The sequence below is a fragment of the Musca domestica genome, unplaced genomic scaffold (genome assembly GCF_030504385.1).
Source record: "Musca domestica strain aabys unplaced genomic scaffold, Musca_domestica.polishedcontigs.V.1.1 2, whole genome shotgun sequence".
Classification (NCBI taxonomy): domain Eukaryota; kingdom Metazoa; phylum Arthropoda; class Insecta; order Diptera; family Muscidae; genus Musca; species Musca domestica.
Genome location: NW_026712249.1, coordinates 25,391,851 through 25,408,674, shown reverse-complemented (window position 1 = coordinate 25,408,674; position 16,824 = coordinate 25,391,851). Strand labels below are relative to the sequence as shown.

Below are 16,824 nucleotides of genomic sequence, written 5' to 3'. Positions count from 1 at the left end.
ACATACAAACACACACACATTGCAACACTTTGGCCAACTGTTTACAAGGAGCGAAAAATAGTGTTAACAGATCCAAAACACAAATGTCGCTTGAATGTTTGTTTCTCGTGCTGTTGTTGTTGTAGTCGTTGTTGTTCGTGTGTCTTATATGAGCCATGCCTTTGTCAATGCGGCATTTTCTTTCATTCTTTTACTCTTTGCCAGATTTATGCCAGCAGAATACAGTCAGTCAGTCAGCCAGCAGTCCGGCATGTTGCACATTATCTTTGACATCTGTTTTTCCCACACCACAGCACACTCTAAGTGTCAGTATGTGTACACATAAACACATATATGTTCTCTGGGCTCCACTGTTTCACTTTGTTATTGTAATCATGTGTTCGTCGTAGTTGCTCGTTTTCTGTTAATTTTTAATGTTTAAAGCAACAGAGTGGAGAATCAAGGAAATATTCCGGGTTTCTGGTATTACCAGCCAGGGGAAATTAACTCCCATCTTAGTTTTTCCTGGTGACACTTTACACATGACTTGCTGCGCCCTTTCTCGTGTTGCTATGATGTGGTGGATGGGAGTAATAATTTTCATAACCATAAGCAAATGAAACAATGGAATTTCTAGAGTAGAATGGCAGAGTATTCTCAAAATTGTACTTGTGAGGGATTATTAAAAGAACATGTCAAGTGGCACAAGGCTCAAGCGGAAGTTCAAATAGGTTTTTTTTCTGAATTATTGATTACTCTGGGAGTTATTGTGAAAAGTTGTTACAAAATTTTAAAAAAATTCATAAATTTGATCTATTAAAGATTTATAGCTAAATAAATAGTGTCTCCTTAAGTTTTTTCTTGGTAAGCATTTTGAGGGAATTTTTTAAAATTATTCTTTCAACATAAAATCAAGGTTCCACTACTCCTGGCCTAATTCATGTACAGTACATATTTTGTAATCTTAGAATAAAAATACCGGGTGAGATGAAAAAACTGCAACCAACTTCAAACTGCTGTCATTTCAAAGGCACTCGTTCGACAGCTGTTAAAATTATTCCAGTGACAGCTCATTATATTGTTTACAAGCGTACAAAAGCATTTTGATGAGAATTTTCCAAAAAAAGTTATTCGTGATGGAATTCAAGCGTGATAGTGTGATTTCTTTATATTTGGCTGGAAAACCGCAAGTGGCTATCGTTAGAACACTCCAGTATTTAAATGTGAATAAATCTTGTGTGTCTCGTACCATCGCTCACTGGCAGTTTAGCCCGACGTCAATGAAGTGGACCGCAACATCAGCAGAAATGGTTCGAAAAAAAAAAGAAACGACTTAATCGAAACCCACGTCGCTATGGCCGAAAATGGCTCGTGAGTTGAACATATCGCAATATTCCATTCGGCAAATATTGGATAATGAGCTCGGGGTAAAGCCATTGAAATTCCAAAAAGAGCAAGAACACCGCAACTGAAAGAAAATAGACTCAAAAGAGCTAAAGAGTTGATTCGCTTGGCCGTAAGTGGTGAACTGCCGAATTTGATTTTCTTCGATGAGAGAACATTCGTTGTCCAGCAGTTGGTAAACAAACAAAATGATCGTATTTATTTGCCAAAGAGGTTAGTTAAAAATTTGCACCTTCGGTGGGTCACCAGAACTCAAGCGTCGGCACATGGTGATGGTATGGGCCGCCATAACAGCCGATGGTCGCTCTCCGCTCATATTAATCGACTGTAGCATCAGAATAAATGCCCAATATTATCGCGAAAATATTCCGGTGGGTGTATTAAAAACTTGGGCACGCAAACATTTTGCCCACAGACTTTGGACATTCCAACAGGACTCAGCACCATCGCACTCAGCACGCGCCACCCAAGAATGGTTACAAAATGAGGTTCCTGGCTTTATTTCCAGCGCACAATGGCCACCAATCCTCCGGATACCAATCCTTTGGATTATTGTGTCTGGATTTTTTTCGAAAGCAAGGTTGGCACTAAAAACTACCAAAGTGTCGATCACCTCAAGTAAGCGCTTCGCCGGGAATGGACCAAAATACCGCAGAGCAACTTTCGGGCAGCGTGTGACGGTTTCATGGGCGTTTGAAGGTGATAATTCGTGCCAAAGGTGACCAATTCGAACAAATCTAAACTTATTCTAAAATCTGGTGCTATATCCGACATTTTTGCTTTCATTCAATAAATTTAAAAAAAAAATGTAAAAATTATGGCGTTTGACTTGGATGCAGTTTTTTATCTTACCCTGTACAGTCCAGTAGAAATCTTATTTTCAAATCTCAGGACTCCAACTATACTGGTCACTCAAAAAATTAAATTGTACGAAACTTAGTACTAGTTGATACACATAAGTAAGAATTTTCACAACCTCTTACATACCTCAGTCCTATAATGCAATATCAGTCCGACAGCGGTTCAACCATTCGAAATTGTACCAAATTTAGTACCAGTTAGTACAACGAAGTACTGTCATAACTACGTACATCATACAGTCCAACTGAAGTCTTATTTTCATATTTCAATGTTTGAACTCTACCGGTACACCCAAAATTTAAATTGTACGAAACTTAGTACCATTTAGTAAAAATAAAATGGCATTTACAAAACTACCCACATTCCTCAGTCTTAGAATGCAGTAGAAATCACATTTCCAATTTCAGGATTCCAGCTCTATCGGTTTACACAAATCGAAATTGTAACAAATTTAGAACCATTTAGTACACCTAAGTGCGAATTTCCAAAGCTTCCTACACTCCCACAGTAATCACAATTCCAAATTTAGGATTCTATCCCTGTTGGTTCGCCCAAATACAAATTGTTCTCTATTAAATACATTTTAGTACATATAAGTACAAATTTCCAAAACTAACTACACTCTTACAGTACGTGTGTAATCTTATATTATCAGTAATCTTATTTCCACATTTCAGGATACCAGCTCTATTTTTTCACCCAAACCCAAATAGTACCAATTTTAGTACCAATAAAATACAAATAAGTACAAATTATCATAACTACCAGTCCAATAATACTATTGTTTTCAAATTTCGGGATTCCAACTCTTCCGGTTAAACCAAAAAATAAATAGTACCAAATTTAGTATCATTGAGTACACATTAGTACGAATTTCCAAAACTACCCACATTCCTCAGTCCTAGTATGCAATAGTAATCTTATTTCCAAATTTCAGTATTCCAAATCTACCAGTTAACCCAAAATTTAAGTTGTACCAAATTTAGTACCATTTAGTACTTATCGTGCACATACGAAACTTCCTCCAAATTTAACCATAGTATACTCCTCCAGAAATGTTAATTTCAGGATTCCACCGTCATCCATTCCTCCAAATTTAGATTGTACTAAATTTAGTACCGTTTAGTGCCAAGAGTGACCCTTGCCCAAAATTGTAGCTTCAGCCTAGACGTTGATGAATCACGAATACGTACAAAACTATTATATTCAAATTTCAGGATTCCAACTATACCGGTTCACCCAAAATTTAAATTGTACCAAATTTAGTATCATTTAGTACACATAAGTTGGAATTTCCAAAACTACCTACTCTCCTCAGTCCTGGATAGTAATTTTATTTCCAAACTTCAGTATTCTAACTCTGCCGGTTCAAATCTAAATTGTAGCAAATTTAGTAGCATTTAGTACTGTTCGTGCACATAAGTACAAATATCGAAAATTTCCTCTATATTCCAAATTTTCTCTATATTCCGCCAGTAATGTCAATTTTAAGTTTCAGGATTCCAGCTCCATCCTTTCCTCCAAATTTAAATTGTACTAAATTTAGTACCGTTGAGTTCTTTTTGAATCCATGAATACACACTTCCAAAACTACTTCCTAACATCGACTTTACTCCTCAACTTTAATTCACATTCCATATTTCAAGTTGTTAACTCTAACCTTTTGCATAATACGAAATGGTACCAAACGTTGTACATTTTATCACTTTCCGTACACTTATGGTGCGAATTCCTAAAAACCCTTTGATACACAGAACATACAGGGTGAGATAAAAAACTGCAACAAAGTCAAACGCCATAATATTTACATTTTTTTACCCTCCACCTTGAAAAGGTCATTCCATTCGCAACATCCCTAAATATTCGTCGTAGGCCCCTAAAGTATATATATTCATAATCAGCATAAAATTCATAATATTCATAATCAGCATAAATGTCTGTATCTCTATCCGTCTGTCCGTCTGTATGATACAGCCCACATTATTTGCCATAGAGCGTCAAAATTTAGCAGAACAATTTGTATTGTGTCTAGGATGGTTGGTATTGAAAATGAGATATATCGCTCCACGTTTTGGTATAGTCCCCATATAACGGTACCTCGCGATATTCGGTATTTTGATAATTTTTGACACATTTTATCACGGATTTGTATGAAAATTAATATTTTTAGGTCATAAAGGGTCCTAGTTCGTGTGGCGAAATATTGTATGTATGCGTCCACGCTTTGGTATAGCCCCCATATAATGGTACCTCCCGATATTCGGTATTTTGATGATTTTTGCCACATTTTTACGCGGATTTGTCTAAAAGTCGGTATTTGTTGGTCATTGTGGGTTCTAAATCCGGTGGCGAAACATTGCATGTATAGGTCCACGTTTTGGTATAGCCCCCATATAACAATACCTCTCGATATTCGGTATTTGGATGATTTTTGTCACAATTTTTCAAAAACCCAGCCTTATGTGACCCCTTCGGACCAAAATTTTTGGATTCAATCTTCAGCCAATTTTTCTAGGCGTTGATAAATCATGATTATCTTATCATTATTATTTTTTTATTTGTATATATAGAAAAAAATAAAAATACATATTTTTTATTCGGTGAATGTTTTACACCCATATTTTGTAAATATATGAACGTCGCTTGCCACATATGACAACATATACATATTTTCTAATTTACGCAGTGAGTATTATTGTTAGTGTGCCTTTTTTGTATGGTGCAATGTGCATTTGATATAAAAGTACTTGAGAAAATATGGTGGTGTTAAGACAATGTGTTGAGTGGTTTGATTATAACGCGCACATAGATCATGCATGCATCGAACCCCAACTAAACACATACAGAAACAAATAGAAACCATGCATCTTCCCCTTCCCCAGGCTGGCACCAAATGTACCCCAGCTGTTGGTGGAGAAGAAGATCACAGATTTCCATCATAACAATGATATGAACAATAAACACTAAATCATAAATATTAAAAAAGATTTTGTTAGACAAGAAAAAAAAACTATTCAAATTTGTGAACTATTTAAATATGTGCCAACAAACCCAAATATTAGTAACAAAACACAATATGACTTTTAGAAAAAGAAATAAACTATATAGGCAAAAGAATGTTAGAAAAATTGAATTCACTAATTTCTAGTAAAATTTATTCGTATTTGTTTTGCCAACCTTTTTGATGGTGATGCCGAAACTTGTTCCAGATTCGTGCTGGCTGATTTGCGTTCTTGGTTGTTACTTGAATTTCAAATTAGTCGTTTTTCGGTTTAGGCGATTTTATTATTTTTTTTTTTAGATTTTTTGATTATAATGGGGCACACACACAGACACAGATTGAAACATACAGTTTGACACACATAAAATTATGAAAGAAAGAAAAAAACATAGAAATAAAAAAATTAAAATATGTAAACAAAAAACATTAAGAGATTATGGAATTTTATAAAAATTGTATTAGTAATCGTTTTTTTTTTTTTTTTTTTTTTTTTGTTATCGTGTTAGTAACAGAAATTGGACAGTTAGAAAAATAGTTTTGGAGCGAAAAAATTGAACACTACCAGAATGTTAAAAGTCTCTCTCTTTTCAATTCTTTTTCTTGGTTTCTTGACAACAAATCCAACAAATTTAGAAAAAATGGATCTCTGAAAACCAAGTAATAAAAAAATTTATATGTACGTCATTAACGAAACTCACTAATCTGACATAAAAAGTTCTGATAAGGTCAAGTGTTGAAGGACTTCAATCTTAAATTTTGAAACAATTCCTTAATAATGTTGCTTATATTATCAAAATACCTGATAAAGTGAACTAGACGAAGACGTGGACCTGAGTAGACTCAGAAGGAACTCCTTGTGTGGATTTTCAGACAATTTCATTGATAAATGTGACTAAAATCATGAAAATACCGAACATCGGGAGGTATCGCCATACGGAGGATATACGATATCCTGGACCTATGTAGACAATTATCTTACAGGGGGTGAAGTACCCACAAAGAACTCCTTGTGTAGAATTTCAGACAATTCCATTGAAAAATGTGCCTAAAATCATAAAAACAAACAGACGGACAGGGCTAAATCGCCTTCGAACGCTTATTAAGAGTATATATATACTTTGCTAAGTCTAAGAGTATTATTTCGGTGAATTACAAATGGAATGACGAACTTAATATACCCTCCATACTATGTACGATGGAGTTATTTTTATACCCTCCACTAATTTACAAAGACTAAGAGGAGGATACTACAATTTTGGAGAGAGCCACTAATCCCTGTTGGGTCCCCAGTTTTTTTTTTTTTTTTTGGGGGGGGAAACTTTTTTTCTGAAACTTTCGAAAGAAACTTTCAATTGAAGGGCTTAAATATAAAATTATATTTTGAGTCGTTTATTGAATAATTTCGGCCCTTTATTGCGAGCTACTGAAAGGCACCTGATATAAGTTTGATAGTTAAATTTGGTTTATATAACGTTTGGTTGAAATTATACGAAAGTGGGTCAATATATACGACTTTCAAAATAAATGTAGTATTTGTGAAAATATTGAGATACGCGTAGGCTTAGCGAATTTTAGGAATGAGATTTTTTACGAGAGTTATGATGATTAATAATGCCAGAAGGAGTATACATATATTTCCAATTTTTACACTTGCACTGAAATGGATACAAGTAGAACGACATCCTATAAATGATCACTTTTCTGGGAGGCATTAGAATAAATGGACCAATTTTGCCCATCTTCGAGCTCGATCCATTTGTGAGAGAAATATTAGGATATGTGAACCCAATCAAATACTTCCCCTTAGAGTTATCATCCGCACAAGCTAGCAAGGGACGACCATCGCTACATCAACCCCAAAGACGGATGTCGCCCAAAACGATATTTCGATAAGGGTACTAATCTTACTGTAGGAAAATTGTTTAAGTAGCTCAACCTAGTAATATAATATCCAATATAATGGTGTTTCGGTATTCCAATATTTTTTCATACATTTTCATTTATTCATTACACACTCCTTGAGAAACATTTGCTGTTCCCTACAAGATTTTGTACCCTATACCAGATGGAGGTTATATTACCTTTGTCATACTGTTTGCGACAGCTCGAAAGGTTCATTGGAAATCTCATAAATTACATATTTTTGGGACCACAATAAAATTCTAAGTCGAATAAACGACTTCCGTTTCTTTAAAACAGAACAAATGATACAATTTTCCAGATGAGACAATGAAATTGGGTTAAGATATTTATATCGTGAGATAATTGGTATTGAATGTGGAACATATTTGTCTACGTTCATGTATAGCTCCCACATAAGGATATATTTTGATTTTCGTTATTTTAGAAGTGTTGCACTTCAAATACAAAATGTGAAATAATTCCGGGAAATAATTTCGCTAAAATCATCAAAATACCGAATATCGGGAGTTCCGTTATATAGGGGCTATACCAAAACGTACACCTGCATAGACAATTTTCTGTCAAAGGATCTAGTATCCATTATGAACTTCAAATACCGAATTTGAAACAATTCTGGTGAATAATGTCGCAAAATCATCAAAATACCGAATATCGGGAGGTACCGTTATGTGGGGGCTATACGAAGACGTGGACCTGCAATTTTCTGTCATAGGCTGTAGTATCCATTTCGAACTTCAAATACCAAATTTGAAAAAAAATTTCTAAATACCGTATATCGAGAGGTACCGTTATATAGGGGCTATACCAAAACGTGGACCTACATGGCCCATTTCCAATACCAAAAGTCCTGCAGACATAATATCCATTTAAGTAAAATTTTATCAACCTACTTAATTTCGGAGTGATTTCCACAGACAGACAAACATCGCTAAATCGACATAGGATTCTATGGTGATCAAGAATATATATTTTGTGGGGTCTACAATGTATATTTTGAGGTGTTACAAACGGAATGACAAACTTAATATACCTTTCATACTATGGTGGTAGGGTTTAAATTCTATGGTGATCAAGAATATATATTTTGTGGGGTCTACAATGTATATTTTGAGGTGTTACAAACGGAATGACAAACTTAATATACCTTTCATACTATGGTGGTAGGGTATAAAAAATCAACGTTGATTCACTTTTTGGTATAGTCCCATATTGCAGTGTCCCCTGATTTTTAATACCTTAAAAGCTTTGGTCTAAGCTTCCAACCAAATCAAAAGTAATTTAATATTTTATATTTCTCAGTGGGTATCTAAATTTTTCAAATATTCAGCACCTCCTATTTTTCGATATTTTCGAAATTTGTGGTACTCAAGGTACCACGTTTAATTTCTCTCAAAAATAAAGTTTGTCATTCCGTTCGTCGATATAACCATTAATAAAACTATAAAAATATATATTCTTTATTGTCAAAAAATTTCAGTCTTTCTTTGGTCTAACTTTTCAAGGGATTGACTTAGATGACTAAAATTTTTCTCGAACCCATGGATAGAAAATGACATCTATCGGTCCAATTTTAATAGATCCCCAATATAAAATTACTTCTGGATTTTAGATATTTCGAAGTTTCTAACCATTGCAACAATTCATTATTTATGGGCCTGTTTTGTTAATGTTAGGATCCCTGGGAATCTTAATCCGAAATTTTCACAAAAATGTGGAAGAGAGGGAACCTTGCCTCTTCTATTAAGGTAGCTATGCGAAACCTTAGTTTGAAATAACAATACATGGAAAAAAGGTTCAAAAAGACCCTATGAGGGTTTGAATGTATGACTGAAATAATCCTCGCATTGTCATCTGTAATACTGCTGAAGACACTATATAGCTAAATTGTATGGACTCCATGGAATTTTAATCCGAAAACTTCACAAAAAGGTGGAAGAAGCATGGGGAACATTAGTCCCTTTATTTAGGTAACTTTGCAATGAAAACTTTTAAACTGCGATAAACCTGTTTCCAATTTTTAGCACTACTTTCATAATCTGCTGAAAATTTCCTGAAATTTGTAATATTTTCTATCTCCCTACCTTTTTCCAATCAATTTGGCTTAAGCATAATTCTAGTTTCTCGGGGCGTAAAACGCATATATCTTTGCAATACAGTTTAGCGTAGGTTTATGTTTTGGGGTATTGCCAGTTAATCTCTCCTCTCGTTATAAAGTCTCATAACCCCTTTCAAGGTTCTACTCTACTAAGCAAATATCATCACTTGTCTAGTTTTTAACTACTTCCCATTTCAAAAAAATTTGTAGTGTTCAATTTTTTTTCTGTTTTTTAAAAAGTTTTGTAAAAACATAAAATTTCATTTTAAAATAAATTTCGAACACTCAGTTTAAGATTAGGTTAAAACTTTTTTTTAAATTCAGTTATGAAATTTAAAACACAAAAATTATTATTTTTAACAAGCACAAATAATATTACCAAATATGTAAATATAGAGAGTAGAAAATGAAATTTTACATTAATATTCTCAAAATTACTTCAAAATACTGGGTTTGGGTGGAATTTTTTTTTTTTTTTCACAACGGGGGAGGTAAAAGAGCAAAAGCCTCACAAAAGGATACAAGTTAAGCAAAACAGAAGAACAAAAAATGATAAATATTATTGATTTGGAAATTTCAATTTCAATTCCATACTTACTTTGCATTTTTAGGCCTTCTTACTTCTATGGGGAAATCATCGTCGAAATCCAAATTGAAATCTTCTCCTAAATCCCGTGGCACCAAAGGGGTACGCTGATGGGCCGGACTTGTGTGATAGCCATCGCCATGCAGCTGTGGTTCGGATGAGTGTTTGTTCGTTCATTCGACAATCCAAATACAGAATTTCGTTTTGTAACAAAGAATTGTAAATATTTAGAGATTCAGAGTTTTTTTGAATTTAGTGTTTCAGTTGTAACAATTGGATGTTTTTGTGCGAGCAGTGAACGGGAATAAATGTATGATTTATGTCCAGACGATCATCATCAGCAGCATGTTTGCATCAATGTTTTGTTGTTTATTTGTAGCGGCAACCAAGTGGAGGTCAAAATTATGAACATTTGTTATGCAAATGGGGTGGTGTAGTGGTGGGAAATTGAAAAAGGGGAAAACAAAAGAAAATTTGAAATTGTTATTGTAAATTTTCGTTGCATGTATGATTTCTTTTACAAATCACTCAACAACATTCCGAGTTATTGTTATGGTTATAGTTCAACCCGAAAAGAAAAACTATATATCCATGGATGTACAAAACAAACACATACGATCGACCAATGATGCATTCAAAGAAAATTGGAATTGAATATAAACTAAAGAATTTTGAATTTTGGTTAGGGCAAAATGTAAACAATTTTAATAAAGACAAGGAATTCTCTGTAATTAAAATGATTTATAGAAGTATTCTGCTTATTTTTACAATGTTTTAAGGAAAATTTATGTGAATTAACTCATTTGCATGGTTAATTAGTTCAATTATCTACCGATTTTTTTTTTCATTTTTTTTTTTGTAATAAATAAAAATAGTAAAAAAGTAACTTACATTTTTATATATGTAATAATAATATCTAATAATAACCATGCAGACGAAAAACTATAAAAATATAAATTACTTAATTTTGAACCTATTCTGGGTGTCACATACAAAGGAACAAACTTTTCTTTAATGTTCGGGCTAAACACTTTTTGCCTGTCTGACTAGTGCACGCACCAACTCTAGAAGGAGGGGTTCTTGAGAAGACATCAAAAAAGTCTGAGATTTTTTTAACTAGATGTCCTTTTTGCCAGGATGTCCTTTAAAATTATAAAAATTTGCAATTATGGGTTCAAAGTACATTTAACAAGAAAGTCTTAAAGTCGGACGGGGCCGACTTTATGATACCCTACACACTAGTAGAGCTCTACATAACAATTAAAAGTTTTTATGACCGAATTCAATCCTACACGCTATGATTACAATTATTATTTAAAGTTCAAAGCACTAAATATGCCGAAGCATTTGTATCTTTTAAATTCGGACTTATATTGCTCATTTGGTGCAAAATTAATTTTAAATCATATAAATATATATATGGGAGCTATATCCAAATCTGAACCGATCTCGATAAAATTTGGCAAAGATATTTCTGAGCTGTATTTGATATATTTTCCCGAAAATCGTTGTTACGGAGTGCATATTACGGCTGTGAGTAACAAATACAACAAATCGGATGAACAGTATATATGGGAGCTATAGCTATATCTGAACCGATCTTCACCATATTTGGCATACTAGCTTCTAGACTCAATTCAGTCGCATGTGCCAAATTTCATCATATTAGACGTTTGGTGCACAATAAAAGGCAAATCGGACGAAGATGTATATGGGAGCTATATCTAAATTTTGACCGATTATCTCCAATTTCAATAGGGTTCGTCCTTGGGACAAACAAATGTTGTTTGTTTTGATAATAAATGCGACCTGCATTTTGTTCACAAGAATACATGGACAGACGGGCGGACAGACGGACTGACATGCATAAATCAACTCAGAAAGTGATTCTATGAAGATCAGCAGATGTGTGACTTTTGTGGGGGATGTACCAGAAGGAGTGGACCGATGTATTCCATCTTCACACCACATCTTATGTTAATACAAGTATTTTGATGTGTATAATTTGAATACAATCAGGCTCTTACTTCAGATTTTATAAGAGTTTTAATTATTTAAAATGTAAACCCTTTGTGGGGGAGGTACTTGATGGAGTGGATCGATATTGTCAATTTTCGCACCTAACCTAGCACTAATGCAAATGATAAGATTTGCAAAGTTAAAGAGAAGTTGGACTATCCTTTCTGTTTCTTTGGAGAACATTTTTTTTTTTCATTTCGTCCTATTTTGGATGGGAGGTACCAGAAGAAGTAGGCCGATATTACCCATCTCCGAACTCGATCCAAATTTAAAATTATCACGATGTACCAAGTTTGGAGCAAATCGAATACTCGCTTCGTGCGGGCCAGCCCGACAGACAGACTGACGGACGGACATCGCTAGATCGACTCCAAGGAGATCTAAAACTGTTATTTCGATGTAGCACGTTTTCAATGAGGCACGTTGACCGACATGGCCCATTTACGAGTATAACCTGCCTATTGACCAAATACACATATGGGCTAGGTTTCAGCTTTCTATCTCAAGTGGTTCGAAATTAATATATTGGAGGAGAGAGAAACTAATATATGAGAGGTATAGCCTACTTTGAATCGATTTCCACTAAATTTAACGAAAGCATTTCTGTCTCTATTCTGAAATTTGATGCAATTTCCGACATTTTTTGCTTTCATTCAATAAAATTTAAACAAAAATGTAAAAATTATGGCGGTTTACTTTGTTGCAGTTTTTTATCTCACCCCGTATATATTCTAGATCAGCGTATAATTCTGAGACCAATTAGCGATGTTAGATAGCGAATTGAGATAGAAGGTTAACATTTTGCACACATGTGTATTTTCCCAGTAGGCAGGTTATCGTGTTCGTATAGCCCCCATATAACGGTACCTCCATTTATTCGACATTTTGATGATTTCAGCGAGATTATTAACCGGATTTGTTTTAAATTTCGTATTCGAAGATCCTAATTAACCTATGTCAAAAAATAAAGCTCATCATTTAAACGGCATTTTTCGGTATTTGATGAAATTTTTCAAGTCCCTTCCAAATGGTGGAGGATACTGAAAGTTCGACTCGGTCGAACTTAGCTGCTTTTTTACTTGTTGGTAATGAAAATGGGCCAAGTAGTGGTATATCCCCATATAATAATATTGTAATGAATATAATTATACCTGCCAGATTTATGGCGTTTTGGTTTTTTAGTCACAATTTTAACTAGACTTAGCTAATTGGCAGTTTGTATTAGATTAAATGTTGGAAACATCTTGCGTAGAAATATCTATATCGGTTTAAGTATAATTCCCATATAAATTAAATCGCAATATTCGGTATTTTAAAGACTTTTTTCTAAATTTTTCAATAGAATTATATTGACTTGTTATTTGGAGTTCGTTATAGGCGCCCCTTCTCGGACAGATAATTGGCAATAGAGGTCCGCGTTTTTTCGCAGGATCCTTCCACATGATGGAGGGTCTTAAAAGTTCCACCCGGCAAACTTAGCTGGCCTTACTCTCATTTTAGGGTAGGAAAAATGTTTGAAAAAAAACTATTCAACTTTTAACAAGTAAGTAAAGGCTATAGTCGTGCGGTGCCGACCATGTGATACTCTACAACACTACAATATATTCGAAGTTCCCTTATATCCAAATCCATTTTAGAAGATTTAGTTTTTGAAATAATGCCAAAGAGTCCTGCCCAGAGGTTACCCTTAAGTTTTTGACCCGGAGAATTTGGCCAATATTTACACACTCTGTAGTGTTGTGAAGTATTCAAAACAATTGCACACGTAAGTTGTGGTCCATTTTACAGCTAAATATAATCCAATGGGCATCCAAAATGCTAGACTTCTTCCCTGTCCTCAACTCTCTTCCGATGCGAAATTGCGTGTCGATTAGTTTTCAATTATGGCGTATAGAGCGACTACAAAATTAGAAAAAAATAAGTTTTTTAGCCATTTAAACCTCTAAATGCACATCCGAAGAACAATAGGCTCATACAAAATTTCGTGAGGATCGTGAGGATAATTGCAACATACATATAATACCCTCAAAACGTAGTGTTGGGAGGTGTAAAAATTTAAAATTCAAAATTGTAAGTCAAATTGAAAGAATCGCATGCGATAAAAAATATGACAAAAATGGAAAAAAATGAAGCAAAAGATATAACTTTTTATTGATATACTATTCCACGACCATTCCAAATTGATGGGAATTGTGAAAATCGGCCCAGCGGTTCTTGATTTAAAAGCAGAATAAATGACATAATTTTTTTTACATATATATTGTACAAATTTTGCTATATATCCGATTTCTTGGCTATTAGCATCACTTTAATGGTCAGAAGTGATCTTTTAATGTATTTGTGATTTGGCAGGGATTAAAAATAGTCGCGGTTTAGGGTAAATTTTACCCGCTAAATATTGTCCGATGGCCGCCCAAATTGGTAGGTTTCTGCCCACTCCTAAACTCAAACTCCGTATAAATTTTCGCGTCGATTGGTTCATAGAGCAACTGCAAAATCAGAAATTTTTTCTGTTTTTGGTCCATTTCAACCCCTAAATATCGTGCTATCATCTCCAAAAACAATAGGGTTCTATTCTGATCATAATCCCACCTCCATTTTCAATTTCGTGAGGATTGGTTCATAATTGCGACCTGTAGCTTGTAGGTTTTAAAAACCTAAGACCTTTTTTGTATCCTTGAAATCAAGTTTGTTCCTCTGTGTGTAGTGGTATTTAAATTTTGATATAATAAAATAATAATTTAAACTTCTTTATTTACAATAACTGTTTGAGATGTGTAGGGATGTGAAAAAATATTTCGTTTCAACAAAAGCTATTCAATTCCAATTCAGAAGTTTTAAATGTAAATGAAATATGTAGTGTTATTCAATTAAATGTGATGAAGGAAATAGCATGAAATGTTTTGTCGAATATCATCATGAGACATTAGGTGGATTTTTGGACTTCAAGGGAAAACTCACTTATGCAAAATTTGATAAATAACAAATTTGATAATAATTTGATAATAACAAACAAATCAGATTGTTTTTCAACAAAGTTTAATTAATTAATTCTTATATTTGTATTCGATTTCTCTTTTATATAAAGAATAAATATTTTATATAATTTAATATAATTTTCCCTCGAAGACGCAAAACGCACCTTATGTTCGTATATAAATGAAACAATGTGTCATGTATGTGTATGATTGATGGATTGATTGATTACATGTATGAACGATGAGTTGAGCAACTTAATTATAAAACATAAATAAAATAGTAATAACAATAATAATTAATTCAATTAATTAAAGATAAAGGGCCAACCATTACTCGTGCAAGGATATTAACTTTATTTTCAGTTTAAAGTTGTTGTTTTTGTTTCATTGTCTTATTCTGTTTGATGACTGTGACTGTAATTTTGGGTGGAGTCTGTAAAAGGTTTATGTTTTTGGTTAATTTCAATTTTAACAAATGACAAAAGAGAAAAATACAACCCCTGCAGCAAAATATGTAACACAAACTGTAAAAATTATTTGAATTTGTTTTTAAAGAAAACAAAAGTTGTTTTTAATTTTCATTTAAATGGAAAAAGGGGTAAAAGAAAAGTTATTCCACACAGGAAAAAGAAATCCTTGTAACGAGTAGTTTTGCAGTTATGGCCCCTACCTTGACTATAGTGCCGACCTGTTGTAGCTCAGCCGATTGCCGATTATCCAAGAGATTTGCACGCTCCATTTGTTCAAGTGGTAATGATTCACGATTTTGCTCGTTTAATAAACGTTCTCGCATCTCATGTATGTAGGGACAACGCTGCATTCCTTTTTGTTGCCGTCTTGTTCGAAACTGGGGGGAATTGGGATGAGGGATGCTGAGTGGAATGACCAAATAGTTTTAGTGATAAGGCGTAGTTTTTGTTTTTGCTTGGTTTTCTTCAATGGGTAAATATTTGTTTCCAAATATGGGGAAACCTCAAGAGGGGGGTTCTTAGAGTGTCTTATCAAAAATGTTGTAGCTAATTTTTGTTATAATTTTTTGCTTTATATAAAAAAAATTTTGTAGGCTTTTTGTATAAAATTTAATAGGCAAAAATCAGTCGATTTTGTTGAAATTCCATTAGCTTTGCTGAAGAATATTTTCTTGGTCAATCTGCAAAGAGAAAAATTAGAAAAAGGAAATTAGTTTGTATTGAAAGAAATTAAAACGAAGCAAATACAGATTAGTTTATATCCACTAAATAAGAAGAGTTAAGGATTATTATTTTTAAAATATAAACAAGAATAGTAAAATAACTGACTGACCGTATCAACGCCCAGATGAAATGGCTGAAGCTAGAAACTTGAAATGGGTGCAAAAAGTAAAAAAATTGAGTACTTTGTATTGGACAAATGCTACGAACTACAATTCTCAAATTTGAGATGAATGAGAAACACTGATTCCGTGCAGGAATTTGGTCATGAGGACCTTTATATAGGGTGAGATTAAAAAAATACATCCAACTTTAGACTGCCGTGATCTCTAAGCCTCTCGTCCGACAGCTGTTAAAATTATTCCAGTGACAGATCAGTATATTGTTTTCAAGCGTACAAAAGCATTTTGGTTATAATTTTCCAGAAAAAAAGATATTCGTGATGGAATTCAAGCGTTATAGTGTGATTTCTCTATATTTGGCTGGAAAACCACAAGTGGCTATAGTTAGAGCACTCCAGCATTTAAATGTGATTAAATATTTTGTGTCTCGTACCATCGCTCGTTACCGTGAGACTGGTAGTATAGCCAAACGTTAAGGAAGTGGACGGGAGAAAACAGCAACATCAGCAGAAATGGTTCGAAAAGAGAAGAAGCGACTTAATCGAAACCCAAGTCGTAGTGGCCGAAAAATGGCTGGTGAGCTGAACATATCGCAACATTTCATTCGGCAAATATTGAAAATGAGCTCGAGGTAAAGCCATTGAAATTCCAAAAAGTGCAAGAACT

The 16,824-nt window shown here is 33.8% G+C and overlaps 1 protein-coding gene across 8 annotated transcripts in view; it reads right to left on the bottom strand.

Annotated features, from left to right (window-relative positions):
* The window catches only part of LOC101891519 (proton channel OtopLc), a 153,406-nt gene that overhangs the window by 73,537 nt on the left and 63,045 nt on the right, over nt 1-16,824 (bottom strand). For 7 of the 8 annotated variants that reach the window (XM_011292651.3, XM_011292652.3, XM_011292655.3 and 4 more), the window contains 2 exons: nt 15,535-15,996; nt 9,862-9,995 (listed from right to left, as the gene is read on the bottom strand). In XM_011292651.3, coding sequence (XP_011290953.1) covers nt 9,862-9,995; nt 15,535-15,666 — 266 coding nt within the window. In that variant the 5' untranslated portion in view covers nt 15,667-15,996. Of the gene's footprint in view, nt 1-5,421; nt 5,488-9,861; nt 9,996-15,534; nt 15,997-16,824 lie in introns of all 8 variants that reach the window. The other variant, XM_011292654.3, reaches the window with a different exon arrangement.